General features: G+C 48.7%; 1 protein-coding gene across 1 annotated transcript in view; it reads right to left on the bottom strand.

Moving 5' to 3' along the window:
* Positions 1-369: 369 nt before the first annotated feature.
* The window catches only part of LOC308590756 (inositol 1,4,5-trisphosphate receptor-interacting protein-like 1), a 43,184-nt gene continuing 26,472 nt past the window's right edge, over positions 370-17,081 (bottom strand). The window contains exons 2-3 of the mRNA XM_081200959.1: positions 7,165-8,366; positions 370-997 (exon numbers count right to left, since the gene is read on the bottom strand). Coding sequence (XP_081057085.1) covers positions 566-997; positions 7,165-8,349 — 1,617 coding nt within the window. The 5' untranslated portion in view covers positions 8,350-8,366 and the 3' untranslated portion in view covers positions 370-565. The remainder of the gene's footprint in view (positions 998-7,164; positions 8,367-17,081) is intronic.

Genomic DNA, 17,081 nt, shown 5'->3' with positions numbered 1-17,081 from the left:
GTTGGGGCTGATGGGAGCCCAACAGTATATGGCTGGTCAGAAGCGACCCACCCCTGTTCAAACAGCTTGCTGTGCCCCTTGTTAATTAATTTCTTTGGATTTTCTGCCACAGGCACCACGAGTGTTGGGTACGGCCCCTGCACACAGTGTGACAGTGCTGCCATAGTTAGGGATCGACACACTTCTTTTGTTTTCAGACCAAGACAGATTAGTGACCCCTCCTTCCATCTCATGTTCCATTGAAAAAACAGCTGGGGAAGTTGCAGTTGCAGCCCTGTGGCCATCAGATGCCTGTGGTTAGTTTATGGGTTTTCTAAAGGTAGACCTAGAGAAGCAGTGAAACACAGTGGCTTCATTGGAGGCCTGGCAGGCATTTAAGAACACAGTTTGCTGGAACCTTTATTTCAAGTTTAATATAGCAAATTCTTTTGGAACTGGAGCATATAAAGATACCCACATGGCACCATCCCAGCAGGATCAGAGATGCTCCTACACATCTAAGCCAGCCTTGTTTCATTGCTGGCCACCGCCCTCTGCCTTTCCAACCCTGTTAGGGTATGTGGGTCTATGAATAGCCACAAAAGGCTGGTCTTTCTAGCAGAGCTGACTTTTGCTCCTGTCGGTACCCTGTCAACAGAGCCCTCACTGCTTGTACAACCTCTGCAAACTCCTTCATTGCCTTGGCATGAAGGTTTGGGTCCTCTGCCAAGTGCCTGAAAAGATTGACGGGTCTTGCTCTCCGGAGGACCCTGGGCATCGGGATCTGGATAGGCAAGGAGATGTTACCAATAAGGAAATGCTGAAGATATATCTCCTGCAGGGCGGTGTGCATATACAAGAGGATGTCCTGAAGTCTTCGTGCAGAGCTCTCAGGGCCCCAGTCCAACGGGGGCTGAAAGAGCAAGAGATGCATCAGGCAAGTCTTGTAGTGATAGTTGGTGAGCACCATGTTCTTCCCCTCTGATGGGCTGGACTCTTTGAAATAGATTATGATCTGACTTCCGGAGGCGGCGCGAAACAGCAATGGCGGTCCTCTTCGGTCTCTGAAGAGGGGCTCCGCAGAAAAGGGTCGTCTGCTGCGGCACAGCGACGACCCACCAAGAAAAACCACGGGCAGAGTGAGCCCGTGGCCGTGGGACTCGGCGGGCACCTGGAGCGACCCCCAAAACGAAGAAGGGACCCCGTAAGGGGCTCCGGAAGCGTGGAGGGGAAGCGGTGCTGTGAGTTCATCGCTCTTTCTGCGGGAGTGAAGCCACGCGGCTGCTGCTGATGAGCGCTGACCTTTCTTCCTGAAACATCAGACTCCAAATTACTTACTCGTGAGTAAGGACTATTCTTTTTGGGATTATAAATTTTGAATTCGGCTGAAAGCGGGGGACGAAAAACAGGAAGTCCGTCTCCCGGCTGTGCTTAAAGATCAAAGGCAAAGAAATTGACAAGCGGGAAGCAATTTAAAGGGATTATAAATTTGGAACTATCGTGTGTTGGCGGAACTGGTATGTAAGAGGGAAAAGACAAGTTTCTTTTTTTTTCTACTGTGTTGGATTTTAATTGGGATTCTCCTCCTCTCTATGGATTATAAAAATTTAAGACACCAAATATCGGACTGACAGGAGAAAAGAGAACTGTCATTGCGGAAACTGTATCTAAAATAGAAAGTGCTACAGTTGAGTGTTATTGGAAGATACAATTATGCAACTGTAACTTGCACCTTTTAGACGAGACTTTGTGACAACCTGGGAAGTGCTCTGTAAGTTAAAAAAGTTTGAAGGACTATTGTTAAACTGTTTGGGACTGCAGGGACTTTAATGGTGGACAAACCTCTTTCTTTCTTTTCTGAACTGTAATAACACTCCCCCTAGTGGAACTTTGGATCTACAAGTCCTGGGAACAAACTTTATTTTGACTCTCTGCTGTTCTGTTATTTACATTTGGGAACTGTCTTTCCCATGGGATAATAGACAATTTGACCTTGACTCATAGACAGGTGTGGAATGAGTGGCCCACCGAAAACAAGATCTGCAAAAACGAAAGCAAGGCAAGCTCAACTTGTGCAAACAACTTTGACTACTCAGCCACGTAGATCATCTGTCCCAGCTGTATTAAAGGAAGTTGAACAGCCAACAACAGAGGACATGGCTGCAGGAGGATCTGATACCTTCTTAAAGGAAATGCTAGAACAATTTGCAATCTTAAACAAGAAGGTGGATGACCAGACGGCAAAAATTGACCTAGCCACATCCTCTATTACAAAACTGTCTGAACAAGTTGCACAACATACACAAGCAATTGGAAATCTTAAAGAAGCAACTTCTGAGAATCGGAAATTGGCTGAGGCAGCCAATTTAAAGGCAGATCAAGCAAATCAGAAAGTTGAGGCCATAAAAGGGGAGGTAAGGCCACTACACAAGCACATCAGTGACCAGCAGGCCTACCTGTCTATGGTGGAATTGAGAAATCGGGAAAATAATTTGAGACTAAGATCTATCCCAGAGCTTGAGAAAGAAGATTTGATTGGCTACCTGACAGTAGAATTTTCTAAGTTCTGGGGTATAGAAGCAGATAAAGATTTTAAAATAACAACTGCATTCAGATTGGGAAGAGCTGCAAGGAGGGACAGGCCCAGAGATTGTTTGATCATTCTGAGATCTAAACAGGAGAGAGACAAAATATTAGACCTTCATTTCAAGAAATCGCTTGATATTCAAGACAAAAGGGCAGAAATTTACAAAGATATACCAAAACAACTCTTGGACCTTAGAACCGTATATACTGACTTAGCAAGACTACTGAGAGGCAACGGGATTCCCTACAGGTGGGAGTTTCCCCAAGGTTTATCTTTCAACTACAAAGGAAAGAAAGTTAAAATCAAAACAACAGAGGACAACCAGAAGTTCCTGCACGACCACGGAGAGGACCTGCAGAAGGGAGTAGCAGTTCCTTGGCCACAGCCACAGCCTGGAATAGAACCAACACCTTCCCCCTCGGGCCCAGACGAAAAGAAGGACACCCCATAAAGAGGAACAACAGATTGATTCAGGATGTCTCTGCAGCTGTATAGTTGGAACATTCATGGAGCAAATTCCCCGGAAAAAAGAAGGATCTTTCATATTTTGAAAAAAGAACAATTGGACATTATCTGCTTGCAGGAAACACATGTGACTAGACTCCATAGGAAAGTGCTAATCAATAAAAGATTGGGCCAAGAATTAAAAAGAGAGGTGTGTTGATATATGCAAAGGAGAACTTGTCACCGAAATTTCTGTTTAAAGATGAGCAAGGAAGAATTTTGGCAATTGAAATACAAACTCAAGGAGAAAAATTTTTGATATTAGGAATTTATGCACCAAATGAGGGGAAATCGGAATTTTATAAGAAGCTACATGAGACATTGCTGGACTATCTGGATTATTCTAACATCATTATGATGGGAGATATGAATGGGGTGGTCTCTACTTATATGGATAAGTCACAAAATCAAAATCTAACCAAAGATGGCAGACTACCAAAAACTTTTTTTGAACTAATCGACAATATGGATTTGATTGACATTTGGAGGACAAGAAACCCCCTAGGTAAAGAAGGAACATTCTTTTCTGAGGCCCACCTGTCATGGACAAGAATCGACCAAATATGGACAACTAGAGGGCTGGCACCTAAGACCAGAAGAGTGGAAATCTGCCCAAAGACCTGCTCCGACCATAACGCGTTGAAAATGGAATTGAGACTCACTCCAGCCGGTTCCTTCAGATGGAAAATGAATGACACCCTACTAAGAGATCAAGAGATTGTAAAGAAGGCCCAAAAAACTTTAAAGGACTACTTTGAAATTAATTTGAACACTTCAGTGGAAAAGAGAGTAATCTGGGACGCAAGTAAAGCTGTAATGAGAGGGTTTCTGATACAACAGAATACGATCAAGAAAAAACTCTGGAATGGAAAAAAGGATAAGATATTAGATAAGATAAGAGATGGAGAGAAAAAAATTGAGACTAAAACCAAAATCAAAAGAGATTCTAAGAGAAATCAAATTTCACCAAGCACAATATACGAAACTGATAAACCAAGAAGTGGAATGGAAAATTAAACAAATGAAACAAAGATCATTTGAATCGGCAAACAAATGTGGAAAACTGCTAGCATGGCAGTTGAAGAAGAGAGAAAAGCTGAACTTCGTTACTAACTTAGAGGTTGAAGGGAGAAATATTCAGAAACCAGATGAAATTAGAAAGTGTTTCCAGAAATATTTCAAAAAATTGTATACGCAAGGGCCTGAGGAAGTATCAGAGATAGATCAATTTTTGAAAGATAATGGCTTACCAAAATTACCTCAGGAGAAGAGATCAATCTTGAACTACAGAATAACACTACAGGAAATCGAGGGTGCCATTCAGAATATGCAACTAGGCAAATCTCCAGGCCCAGATGGACTTACCTCCAAGTACTATAAGATATTAAAAGACTATTTGACACAACCACTAATGGAGGTCTGTAATCAGATTATGGAGGGAAGGAGGGCACCGGAAACGTGGAAAGAAGCTTTCATCACATTGATACCCAAATTGGAAACTGAAAAGACCCAGCTTAAGAACTACCGTCCCATCTCACTCCTAAATGTGGATTACAAAATTTTTGCGGACATTTTGGCAAATAGACTTAAAAAGGTATTAAATGAAGTAATTCATAAGGACCAGGCAGGCTTTCTCCCAGGCAGACACTTGTTTGACAATACCAGGAACATTATTGATATTCTGGAACTGTTGCAAACCAATATTAACACTAAAGCAGTGTTAATCTTCATAGATGCGGAGAAGGCCTTTGACAATATTTCTTGGAAGTTCATGAAGAAGAACTTGGAAGGGATGGGAGTGGGACGGGGGTTTGAAAATGGTTTAGAAGCAATTTATTCAGAACAAAAAGCTAAGTTGATAGTGAACAACGTGGTGACAGAAGAGTTTAAAATTGAAAAAGGAACACGACAGGGGTGCCCCCTTTCCCCCTTTATTATTTATTTCAGTCCTGGAGGTGCTTTTGAATATGATTAGGGAGGACCGGCTGGTTCAAGGAATACGGGTCGGAGTGAAACAATACAAACTGAAAGCTTTTGCAGATGACTTGGTTTTAACACTACAGGAGCCAGAATCTAGTACAAAAAGAGTTCTAGAACTGATCCATGATTTTGGTTGGGTGGCGGGTTTTAAGTTGAATAAACAAAAAACTAAAGTTTTGGGGGAAAATTTGACACCTTTAGAAACAGATGGGTTTCAGAAGGAAACAGAGTTAAATGTGGTTAAAAAAGTGAAATACCTGGGGGTCAACTTGTCTTCCAAAAATTTGAACTTATTTAAAGATAACTATGAAAAATGTTGGTCAGAAGTTAAAAAGGACTTGGAAACTTGGTCAAGACTGAAACTTTCCTTGTTGGGTCGAATAGCAGCTATAAAAATGAATGTTTTGCCAAAGATGTTGTTCTTGTTTCAAACCCTACAGATCGTGGACAGAGTGGAATGTTTTGGAAAGTGGCAGAAGGATATCTCAAAGTTTGTTTGGCAGGGCAAAAAGCCCCGAATAAAGTTTAAAATATTAACTGATGCAAAAGAAAGAGGGGGGTTTGCCCTGCCAGACTTAAGGTTATATTATGAAGCTGCAGCCTTCTGCTGGATGAAAGATTGGTTGCTTTTAGAAAACACGGATGTCCTAGATCTGGAAGGGTTTAATAATTCGTTAGGATGGCATGCATATCTGTGGTACGACAAGGTAAGGACTCACAAAATGTTTAAAAACCATATTGTCAGAAAAGCAATATTTATGGTCTGGACAAAATATAAAGACTTACTAGAAAGTAAGACACCGAGGTGGTTATCACCAGTGGAGGCTAAGGCTCGGAAAAAACCCAATATGGAGGCCGGCTGGCTGAAATATGGGGAAATAATAGAAAAAATTGGAGAAAATTGGAGATTACAGAGCTACGAAAAACTAAAGAATAAGGTGCAAGATTGGTTTCATTATGCTCAAATTCAAGAGGTGTTTAAGATGGATAAAAAAACAGGATTCCAGGTGGAAAAATCGAAACTAGAGACAGAATTGTTAGAACCAAAGACTAAGTTACTATCGAGAATGTATAACTTGCTGCTTAAATGGAACACTCAGGATGAGACAGTTAAATCAGCTATGATAAAATGGGCTCAAGACATTGGGTACAACATTATGTTTGAAGACTGGGAAAAGTTATGGACCACCGGTATGAAATTTACGGCATGTAATGCCTTGAAAGAAAACATTATGAAAATGATATACAGGTGGTACATGACCCCAGTCAAGCTTGCTAAGATATATCACTTGTCTGATAATAAATGTTGGAAATGCAAGGAGGCTGAAGGGACATTCTTCCACCTATGGTGGACTTGTCCAAAAGTGAAGGCCTTCTGGGAAATGATTTACAATGAGTTAAAAAAGGTGTTTAAGTACACCTTCCCTAAGAAACCAGAGGCCTTTCTCTTGGGTATTGTCGGCCAAAAGGTGTTAAAGAAGGACAGAACGTTTTTTATGTATGCAACCACAGCAGCAAGAATTCTTATTGCAAAATATTGGAAGACTCAAGATTTACCCACACTGGAAGACTGGCAAACGCAATTGATGGACTATATGGAATTGGCCGAGATGACTGCCAGGATCCGAGATTTGGGAGAAGAAGCAATGGAGGAGGACTGGAAAAAAATTAAGGACTATTTGCAAAAATTTTACAAGCTATATGAATCATAAGAATTCGCATGATTTGGAAAGGTTAGCTCCAGCAATGAGAGTGGATGATATATGAAACTAAGTAATATCAATGAAAGGACTAATGTTTAAATGTTTAAAATAACATCATATTTGCTTTTAGAGTTAATTAATTAAGTAATTTAAACTTAAAATGCAATGATCTGAAAGTACAAAAGAAACGCATGAAACAAGGTTATAATTTGCTGATATTTTTATTGTTAAGAATGCACGGTGAGGGAGATGTGGGGAAGTCCGGTAGAAGACTGAAAAAAGTTCTGAAACGATGTGTTGTTGTTTTTTCTTTTCTTATTCTTGTTTCTTTGCATATCTGACTGTGTCTTTATCTGGAAAAAATGCAATAAAAATAATTTTCTTTATTTAAAAGAAATAGATTATGATCTGGAGACATTTCAGGTGGCAGCTCTCCTCTGGGACTCGCTGGCTCACCCACTTAAAAAAGAGCAGCTCCTGGACAGCAAAGGACTTCTGCCAGACAGTGCCAGTCAAACGATCCATCTCGGCAGGTTGGGTGGCCAGGAAGACCAAGGAGTCTCCTTGCTGCACCCCGAGTATGATGTCAACAGAGATCGACCTGCCTGACCGGAATGCCAATTTCAGTTGACATGCTGAATAAGAAGGCTGAGGCACAAGGTCAAGGTTGTACTTCGGCTGGATACTGGGCCAGGCCTTGCCCACCAGGCCTTGGAACCAGTGGATGGTTTTCTCCACATCCAAGTGGAAGCTGGTGCACGAAACGTGGAAAAGGAAGATTCCTTGCTTGTCACTGCTCAGTTCTTTCTCTTGATGGTGAAGGAAACACACCACGTCCCCCAGGAGCCTCTCTCTCTTGCACACACATTCTGTCTCCACCAAGATGTGTCCATGTGTGCTTGGGGCACCCTCAGATTCACTAGTTTCAATGTGGAAAGAGTACCCCCTAGGTGGTTGTATGGGCACGAGAACGCGGAAAGCTTTGGAAGGCTTCTGTGTGTGCCATCCTTCAAAGGCACTGTCCACCCCGATGCAATTCTCCAGCACAAGGAGGGTGTTCTGGTAGGGAAGGGCTCCGCGACAAGCCTCCAGCAAGCCATTCACAAAGGTCTCCACAAAATCACACATGGTGGTCAGATGACTGGTTTCCAGGTCAACGTACTGGTCATAGAAGGTCTCCAGCATTTTTTGCTTGGATTCGTCGTATTCGGATTCTGTGTCAGTGTCGTCATAGTCTTCTTCATCGGTGGTGGTGCTGGAGCTGTCTGTGCTGGAGTCATAACTGGGTTCCTTCTCTATGGCGTGTCTGCAGCACCCAAACAGGATGAGAATGACCAGCAATACGTAGTGCCACCCATCCCAGGTTCCATCCCCTGCTGCCGGATCGATTGTCACCCAATCCTCCCGGCTCTGCCTTGGGTCCCAGCTCCAGCCCTTTTGGTCAAATTCTGTCTGCAGGCGTCCCATTTCTGTTTTCATCAGCTTCTCATGCTCCTGGAGCCGGTCCAGTGTGGCCGAGTCTGTGGGGTCACTGACTATCAGGGGCTGATGAACTAGAGCTAGCGCAGCCAGGAAGATTCGGGGGCCCAAGGCCATCTCTAAAGCAGATGTCCCTGGAGAAAAACATGAGAGAGAAAAGCATCCAAACTGTTGACAAGGAAGATTTCTCAGCAAGGCTGCATGAATTCTACCCTGGAGAAAAGACTGAATCCTGCAATCAGTATAAATCGTATCAATTAAATTGTAAACATAGCTTATTTGCTAAGTGATTACCATTTTGTACATTTCCCCCTCCTGGTATTGGTAACTGTGGGGAGTGGGAAGGAACTGGGGTTGGTGGGGTAGAGCTGGTTAGGAAACATCTAGGATGTTTCTGCTCTTCCCACCCTTCAGGTACTTATTACCTGATACCTGCTTGCACAGAGGTGTTGGCCAAAGGAGCTCAGCCAGCAGACCACCACTGAGCCAAGTAGTCCCCCCCCCCAAACAATACCAGAACACATGTCAATCAGCTCAGAATGTGGCAATAGGTAGCTTTCCCATTGTCCTTTTTGCCCATGGCAACCAGTGCTTTTTTTCTTAAAAAAATGTTTAGGGGTACTCTCATTTTCCCACTCATATTGAAAAACTGCCGCTCAATGAGGCCAAACTTAGATTCACAAAATGTTTAGGGATATGCGTGCCCTGGCATCCCCCCAGAAAGAAAGCACTGGTGATAGCCATGGTGAAAGTCAGCAAAAGAAGTCAAAGAGCAAGTGAAGGACACAAGAAGAGCCTGGTTCAGTCCAGCCTCCCCTTCTCATAGTGGCCAGTCTGTGAGAAACCTTCACCACAGGACCTGAGCGGAAGAGCACAGTCCCTTCCTGTTTCCAGCATTTCTGCTTCCAGCCATGGAGGCAGAGCAGAGGCATCCTGGCTAGTGGCCCCTGTGACCTTCTCCTCCATGAATTTGTCCAGTCCTCTTTTAAAGCCATCCAACTCAGTGGTGCATCCACTGTAGCTGCTATCTCAGAAGGTGCTAGCCATTCCTATCCCTGCTCAGATTTGTCCTTTTCAGTTTATTCTTCTTCCGCCATTATTGTTCTGTGAGGGTCAAGACTCAAGGGCGTTGGTGGCTGGGCCTGAAGCCCACCCCCCTCCCCAGGGTGAGGGTCTCTTGGTGGGGAAGGGTTTAATCTCCCTTGATAACAGATGGGGAAAAGGTGTTTGTGTTATTCCAAGTGAGAGATGTTGGTTTTTTGTCTTTGCAACTGCTGGATTTGGACATGATGATGCGTTGTGGAATGTTTTGAGTGTTTTGCCAAAGTGAGACTTGAGTGGATGGTACTATGTGATGGAAGCAAGGGGAGTGTAATTGTCGGAGGAGTGAGGGTGGCACTTAATTCCTGATTTGTAATATAATAATAATAATAATAATAATAATAATAATAATAATAATAATAATAATAATAAAATTTATTTATATCCCGCCCTCCCCAGCTGAGCCGGGCTCAGGGCGGCTAACAACAATCAAATAAACAATCAAATAATAACACATTCTAAAAATATTTCATTATAAAAATTAGTTAAAATCAAATTGATGGCAACCGATTAAACAAAATTCTGTGCAGGTTGCCAGAGGAGGGAGTCAGGCTGCGCCCTGACCAAAGGCCTGGCGGAACAACTCTGTCTTGCAGGCCCTGCGGAAGGATGTCAGGTCCCGCAGGGCCCTAGTCTCTTGTGACAGAGCATTCCACCAGGTTGGAGCCGCAGCCGAGAAGGCCCTGGCTCTAGTTGAGGCCAGCCTAACCTCTTTGAGGCCTGGGACCTTGAGGGTGTTATTATTTGCAGACCGTAGGTTTCTCTGTGGGGCATACCAGGAGAGGCGGTCCCGTAGGTACGAGGGTCCTAGGCCGTATAGGGCTTTAAAGGTTAAAACCAGCACCTTAAACCTGATCCTGTACTCCACCGGGAGCCAGTGCAGCTGGTATAGTACTGGATGAATGTGATCTCGCAGCGAAGACCCCATAAGGAGTCTCGCCGCGGCATTCTGCACCCGCTGGAGTTTCTGGGTCAGTCTCAAGGGCAGCCCCACGTAGAGCGAGTTACAATAATGCAGTCTGGAGGTGACCGTCGCATGGATCACAGTGGCTAGGTCAGGGCGAGAGAGATAAGGGGCCAACTGCTTAGCTTGGCGGAGATGGAAAAATGCCGCCTTTGTTATAGCTGTAATCTGTGCCTCCATAGAGAGGGAGGTATCGAAGATTACACCCAAACTCTTAACAGACGGTGCTGGCACTAATTGCACCCCCGCAAGAGATGGGAGTTGCCCCCTCGATCCCATATCGTCCCGCCCCAACCAGAGGACCTCTGTCTTCGAAGGATTTAACTTCAACCGGCTCCCACGTAACCATCCAGCCACAGCTTCCAAACATCTGGTCATTGTGTCTGGGGCCGAGTTAGGATGGCCATCCATCAACAGATAGAGTTGGGTGTCATCAGCATACTGATGGCAACCCAGCCCAAAACTCCGGACAAGCTGGGCGAGGGGGCGCATAAAGATGTTAAAAAGCATCGGGGAGAGAATCGCACCCTGAGGCACTCCACACACCAAGGAGTGACGCGATGACAATTCCCCCCCAAGCGCCACCCTCTGTCCCCGATCAGAGAGAAACGAGCGCAGCCATTGAAGGACTGTGCCCTGGATCCCCACGTCGGCAAGGCGGTGGTCCAGGAGTTCATGATCGACCATGTCAAAGGCTGCTGACAGATCTAGAAGAATCAGCAGCCCCGACCCGCCTCAATCCAGCTGCCTGCGGAGATCATCTGTTAGGGCGACCAGAGCCGTCTCGGTCCCATGACCAGCACGGAAGCCGGACTGGAATGGATCCAAAGCAGATGTTTCATCCAGAAACCTACCAAGCTGTTCAGCAACCGCTCTCTCAATCACCTTACCCAGGAATGGAAGATTCGAGACCGGGCGGTAATTGGATAGATCTAAGGGATCTAATGATGTTTTCTTTAAGAGCGGACGCACCACCGCCTCCTTCAGTTCCCCTGGGAATATCCCGGTGCCAAGGGACAAATTGATGATATCCCCCAGGGGGGCCCGCACCTCGTCTGGACACGCTCTAATCAGCCATGATGGGCACGGGTCAAGAGGACAGGTGGTGGGCTTTCCAGCTTGGAGGAATCTGTCCACATCGGCTGGAGATATCCGGTCAAAGTGGTCCAATACTGGACCCGAGGACAGTCGAGGGGCCTCCAGTTCCTTTATTGTATCCAAATTGGCAGGGAGGTCATGGCGGAGCAACAGGACCTTCTCCGCAAAAAAGCTCGCAAATGCCTCACAGCTGTGTGTCAGATTGTTATTTAAATTTGGCTGTCCTTCAAGGGACGTTAAAGACCGAATTATACTAAATAATTGCGCCAGGCGAGAGCTAGCGGATGCAATGGAGGCCGAGAAGTAAGACTTCTTAGCGGCCTTCACTGCCATCTCATAGGTTTTCATAAAAACCCTATAAGATGTTCTTGAGGCTCCGTCACGGGCACCCCGCCATACTCGCTCTAGCCGTCTGAGGTCCCGCTTCATTTTCCGAAGCTCCTCGGTAAACCAGGGAGCCCGGTTTCTGCGGGGTCGCAGAGGGCGCTTAGGTGCGATCTCATCGATGGCTGCCAGGAGCTGGGTATTCCAACCCTCAACAAGCTCAGTCAATGAGTCGCCAGGGGGAGCAAGGTCCCGCAAGGCTTGACGGAATCTATCAGGGTCCATCAGCCTCTGCGGGCGAGCCCAAATCGGCTCGCCACCTAAGCAGGGTGGGGGTGGAAAGTCAATCCTGGCTTTCAGAGCGTAGTTGTCAGGGGTTCAAGAGCAGAGGCAAGAGCAAGGGAGGAAACAGAGAGCGAAGGGGAGGAGGCAGAAGAAAAGATGAGTGATGACGACGACCTGAGATCTCCGAGCCTTTCCAGTGAATCAGAAGATTCACAGAAAGGAGCACCAGTGGCCAGGGCAAGGGGGGAGTCTAGGGGGGCACCCCAGGAAGATAGAGCCAGAGGGGACTCAGGGGAGAGCAGTTGGAAATCGGGACCAGCGTCACCGCCAGAGAGCAGGGAAGAGGAAGGGAGCCAGGGAGCAAGCGCTGGCAGCTCACAACAGGGGGGAGGGCATGAGTCAGGAGTGGCCACACCTCCATCGGGGAGCGAAGAAACGGTCAGACGGAAAGTGGAAGGTTGGGCGCGCGCGCCAAGTTCAAATGCACAGGAAAGTGATGCAGTAGGCAGCCCTGAAAGAGAGCCAGGTCCTAAAGCCCGGCGCAAGGAGACAGGGGGGTCCGGGGGGTCGGCGTCAGAAGAATCCCGGAAGGAAGAGACCCCGGGGGGCAGAGGGACCCAGAGGAGAACAGTCAGGCGGAAAAGGTGGAGCAGGGCTAGGATAGTAAGTTGGTGCACAAGGGGCGGAGACTCAGACGGAGCTTCGCCGATCTAGCCACTAGACGTAGAGTTGCACGCAGCAGCGTGAGAATGGAAACTGTAATTCAATAAAGACTTTTACTTAATGATCGCTGGCTAGCGTGATCCTCTGTGAGCTAGGATCTTGAAGCAGCTCTGACAGTAAGCTCCGTCTCTCTATTGTGGGCATCTACAGCCTCGAGGAGAGGAGAGAAGCAGGTGCCTACTAGCGAGCTCACGAACGGCAGCCGACATGACGGCTGAGCAGCAGATAGCGGAACTCAGAGAAGCAGTGTCACAACTGAATGTCGAGGCTCTCGCATCCAGGAAGAGAGAGGAGGAGGCAGCTGCCGCCTGCAGGGATCCCCAGGTCAGGTTGGACATGCTTACGAAGCAAGGGCAACTGACACCCAGACAGGAGGGAATTGGGTTGGCGAGACGAACAGGCGGTCTGGTCTCTCACTTCGATGGGAACCTGCAACAGTACCCCAATTTTAGAGCAGACGTAATGTGCGCACTGCAACTGCTGAATAAAGACTTTAGAGATGAGCAAGAGAAAGTGGGATTCATCATGTCCCATTTGCATGGGGATGCTAAAGCATGGCTGCGCAATTTGTGGAGGGATAATGATCCGGCGCTCCAAAATGCGGATGCCTTTATTAAAGCGATGGATGGATGTTTTTTATCAAGCATTGACGTGGATCTTGCTCGGCAGCAGATACATGGACTGAAGCAAGGAAGGGCCAGCGTAAGGCAGTACCATGCCCGCTTTTTCGCTTTGGTCAGTGCCCTGGAATGGGACAGAGATTCGGCCCCTGTAAGAGACCTGTTTTGGGAGGGATTGCACGGCTCTGTTAAAGATGAAATTGCGAGGGGGGAGAGACCCCGGACCACGCAGGAGATCGTTCAGAGGGCGCTGGCGGTGGGGGTGCGGCTGGAAGAACGTCCGTGGAGCAGGGACGAAGGGCGTGGAGGGCGTGAACCAGCCAGGGGCTCCTCCTTCCTTCCCAGAGAAGCAGCGCGTGCGCAATCCACGCCTCCGTCTGGAGGAGGGACAGAACCTATGGAGGTTGGAAATGCAAGGGCTCAGTCAGCAGCCAGAGCCCTAGCACCGACAACAGTGACGGCGAAGCCTCCTAGAGGGAACAGGAAGTGTTACATCTGCGAGGAGCCAGGGCATATGGCGAAAGAGTGTCCCCGGAGGCTCCACAAGCACACTGCAGCCTCAGCAATGGTAACTGCAGCAACGCAGCACGGAGGACCACAGCAGGGAAACGACGCAGTCTGGCTGGAGGAAGAGGCACTGGGGCCCAGCCAGACGTGTCAGTGAAGCAGTCCCCAGAGATTTTACAGCCCGTGAACCCCCTCCCGCCCAAACCAGTAGTGAGGCTCACCGCATCGCTCCAGCTGCCCAATGGAATCACCATGGACGTGCCAATCACCATTGACTCAGGAAGCAATGCGGACTTTATAGGGCAAGACTTTGTCGACCGGCACGCTATACAGTTGCTGCCGGCCACGCTGCCCCTGCAGGTTGTCACGGTGGATGGCAGGGAGCTGCTCGGGGGGCAAGTGGTGAAGCAGACGCCACCAATGGTGATGCGACTTGGGAATCACAGGGAAATCATCAGCTTCAACGTCACTCAACTATCGGACACGCCCATTGTATTGGGCATGAGTTGGCTGGACAAGCACAGCCCAACGCTGGCGTGGTACCAGAGGCAGCTGACCTTCGGCTCTTCCTTTTGTGCTGAACACTGCATCGTGCCCCGGCAGGAAGGAGAGGAAGAGGAGACACAGCTGCTGCTAGGCACGCTGCAAGCGATTCCCCACAAGTACGCAGAATTTTTGGAGGTTTTCTGCGAGAAGGAGGCAGACAGGCTACCCCCTCACAGACCATATGACTGCAAAATTGACCTGCTGCCGGGGGCGGCGCTGCCTAAAGGGAAGCTGTATTCCATGTCTGAGGACGAACTGCAAGAACTCAAGGAGTTCATAGATCATAATTTGGAGCGCGGTTTCATCCGGGAGTCCAAGGCAGCGGGGGGCAGTCCTGTATTCTTTGTTAAGAAGCGGGACACGCCCCAAAAAAGACTTGTCGTGGACTATCGCATCTTAAACAGTGTGACCAAGCCATCGGACTTCCCCATGCCCCGGATCGACGACCTCCTCGCTAAGGTACGGAAGGGCAGCGTGTTCACCAAGTTAGACCTGCGAGGGGCGTACAACCTCATTCGCATGCGGGAAGGAGATGAGTGGAAGACAGCCATGTTCACGCCACTGGGCACCTACGAATATAGAGTTATGCCTTTTGGATTGCAAAATGGCTCCCACGTTTTTCAAGCATTCATGCATCACGTGCTGGCGGGACTTCTCTACAAGACGTGCGTCTGTTTCTTAGATGACATCCTGATCTTTTCGGAATCGCAGCAGGAGCATGACAGACACGTCAAGGAAGTGCTGAGCAGGCTAAAGCAGCATAGGCTCTACGCCAAGCTGGAGAAGTGCCAATTCGACGTGACTGAGGTGGATTTTCTGGGCTACAAGCTGTCTGACAAGGGGCTCGCCATGGACAGCGCCAAGGTGCGAGCGGTGTTGGATTGGAAAAGCCCACGCAACCGGAAGGAGGTCCAACGGTTTGTCGGCTTTGCGAACTTCTATCGCAAGTTTATCAAAGGCTTCGCTATGCAGACAGCGGCCATCACGGACACGCTTAGCTCCAAGAAAAAGAGGTTCATCTGGACAGAGCAGGCGGAGCAGTCCTTTCAGGCACTCAAGCGTCTCTTCGCGTCGGAGGAGCAGCTGCTGCATGTCGATCCCAGCAGGCCGATGAGGGTCGAGACAGACGCCTCGGACAGAGCCGTGGGGGCCGTCCTGCTGCAGAAAAACCCGCAGGGGGTTTGGCGGCCGGGAGCGTTTTACTCCGGGAAGCTCAGCAAGTCTGAGCAGAACTACACCATCTGGGACAGGGAGTTGCTGGCCATTCATGCAGCGTTCAAAGCCTGGAGGCACTTCCTGATCGGCGCCAAGCACACGGTGCAAGTTTGCACGGACCACAAGAATCTGGAGCACTGGCGCACAGCACAGTTCCTGAACCAGAGGCAGATACGTTGGGCCGAGTTCTTTGCAAACTTCGACTTCCGAATAGAGTATGTCCCAGGGGACACCAACATCATGGCGGACGCTCTCTCCCGTAAGCCACAGTATCTGGAGGATGCAACGCCAGCGGCCGCCATGCACATCTTCGCACCAACAGTGTGGGCGTGCGCCGCGGCAACCGTGGACCTGGAGGCGGTGCGACGAGCGTTGCAGGATGACTCCTTCGCGCAAGCAAAGATGGCAGAGGTGCAAAGGGGCACGGCAGTGACCGACGGGTTCCAGCTGAGAGATGGATTGCTCATCCGTAAAGGGGCCATCTACATGCCGGGAGACGAACTTCGCGCCAAGGTGCTGCAGCAGCTGCACGACGCGCCCACTGCCGGGCACTTTGGCAAGGAGAAGACGGTGGAATTAGTCGCCAGGGATTTCTGGTGGCCCGGAATGAGAGGGGAGGTCGCGGACTACGTGGCGAGGTGTGACACCTGCCAGAGGGCCAAGCCAGTGCACAGACCGCCGGCCGGACTGTTGGAACCGCTGCAAACTCCGGTCGAACCATGGGAGAGGGTGGCCCTGGACTTTGTCACGGATCTGCCCAGCTCGAGGGGCAAGACGGCAGTGCTGGTGGTGGTGGACTTGTTTTCCAAGATGGCACATTTCATTCCGTGCGCTAAGGTGGCCACGGCGGAGCAAACCGCCAAACTGTTCATAGACCACGTGTTCAAGGTTCACGGTCTGCCACGGTCTATTCTGTCTGACCGGGGGCGGCAGTTCATCTCGAATTTCTGGCAGAAGCTGATGGGCTTCCTGAACGTCAAGATCAACCTGGCGTCGGCGAGACACCCGCAGACCAACGGGCAAGCGGAGCGGGTCAATGCCATCATGCAGCAGTACCTGAGATGTTATGCGAATCAACAGCCTGCGACGTGGGTGGATTACCTGCCGCTCGCCGAGTTCGCCTACAACAACACGAAGCACGTGTCCACGGGGGTCACGCCGTTCTTCGCCAACAACGGGAGGCACCCCAGAACCTTCCCGGGACTGGAAAGAATGGGGGAGGGGGAGCCGCAGACAGCAGATGCGTTCGCGTCGGAGTTGCAGGAAGTCCACGATCAGCTGCGGCGGCACTTGGAGCTGGCCAAACACGCATACAAGGTACAAGCGGACAAACACAGAAGGGTTGGCGAAGCGATCCATGTGGGAGACTGGGTCTGGTTAGCAGCCCACGCAGTGCCGGCCAGGTCGTTGGCCAAGAAGAAACTAGGGCATAAGCAACTGGGGCCCTACCAAGTTGAAGAGCAGGT

This window comes from Podarcis bocagei (assembly GCF_964188305.1).
Source record: "Podarcis bocagei genome assembly, chromosome: 7".
Lineage (NCBI taxonomy): Eukaryota > Metazoa > Chordata > Lepidosauria > Squamata > Lacertidae > Podarcis > Podarcis bocagei.
The sequence above is the reverse complement of the archived record's forward strand: the minus strand, read 5'-3'. Positions and strand labels throughout refer to the sequence as shown.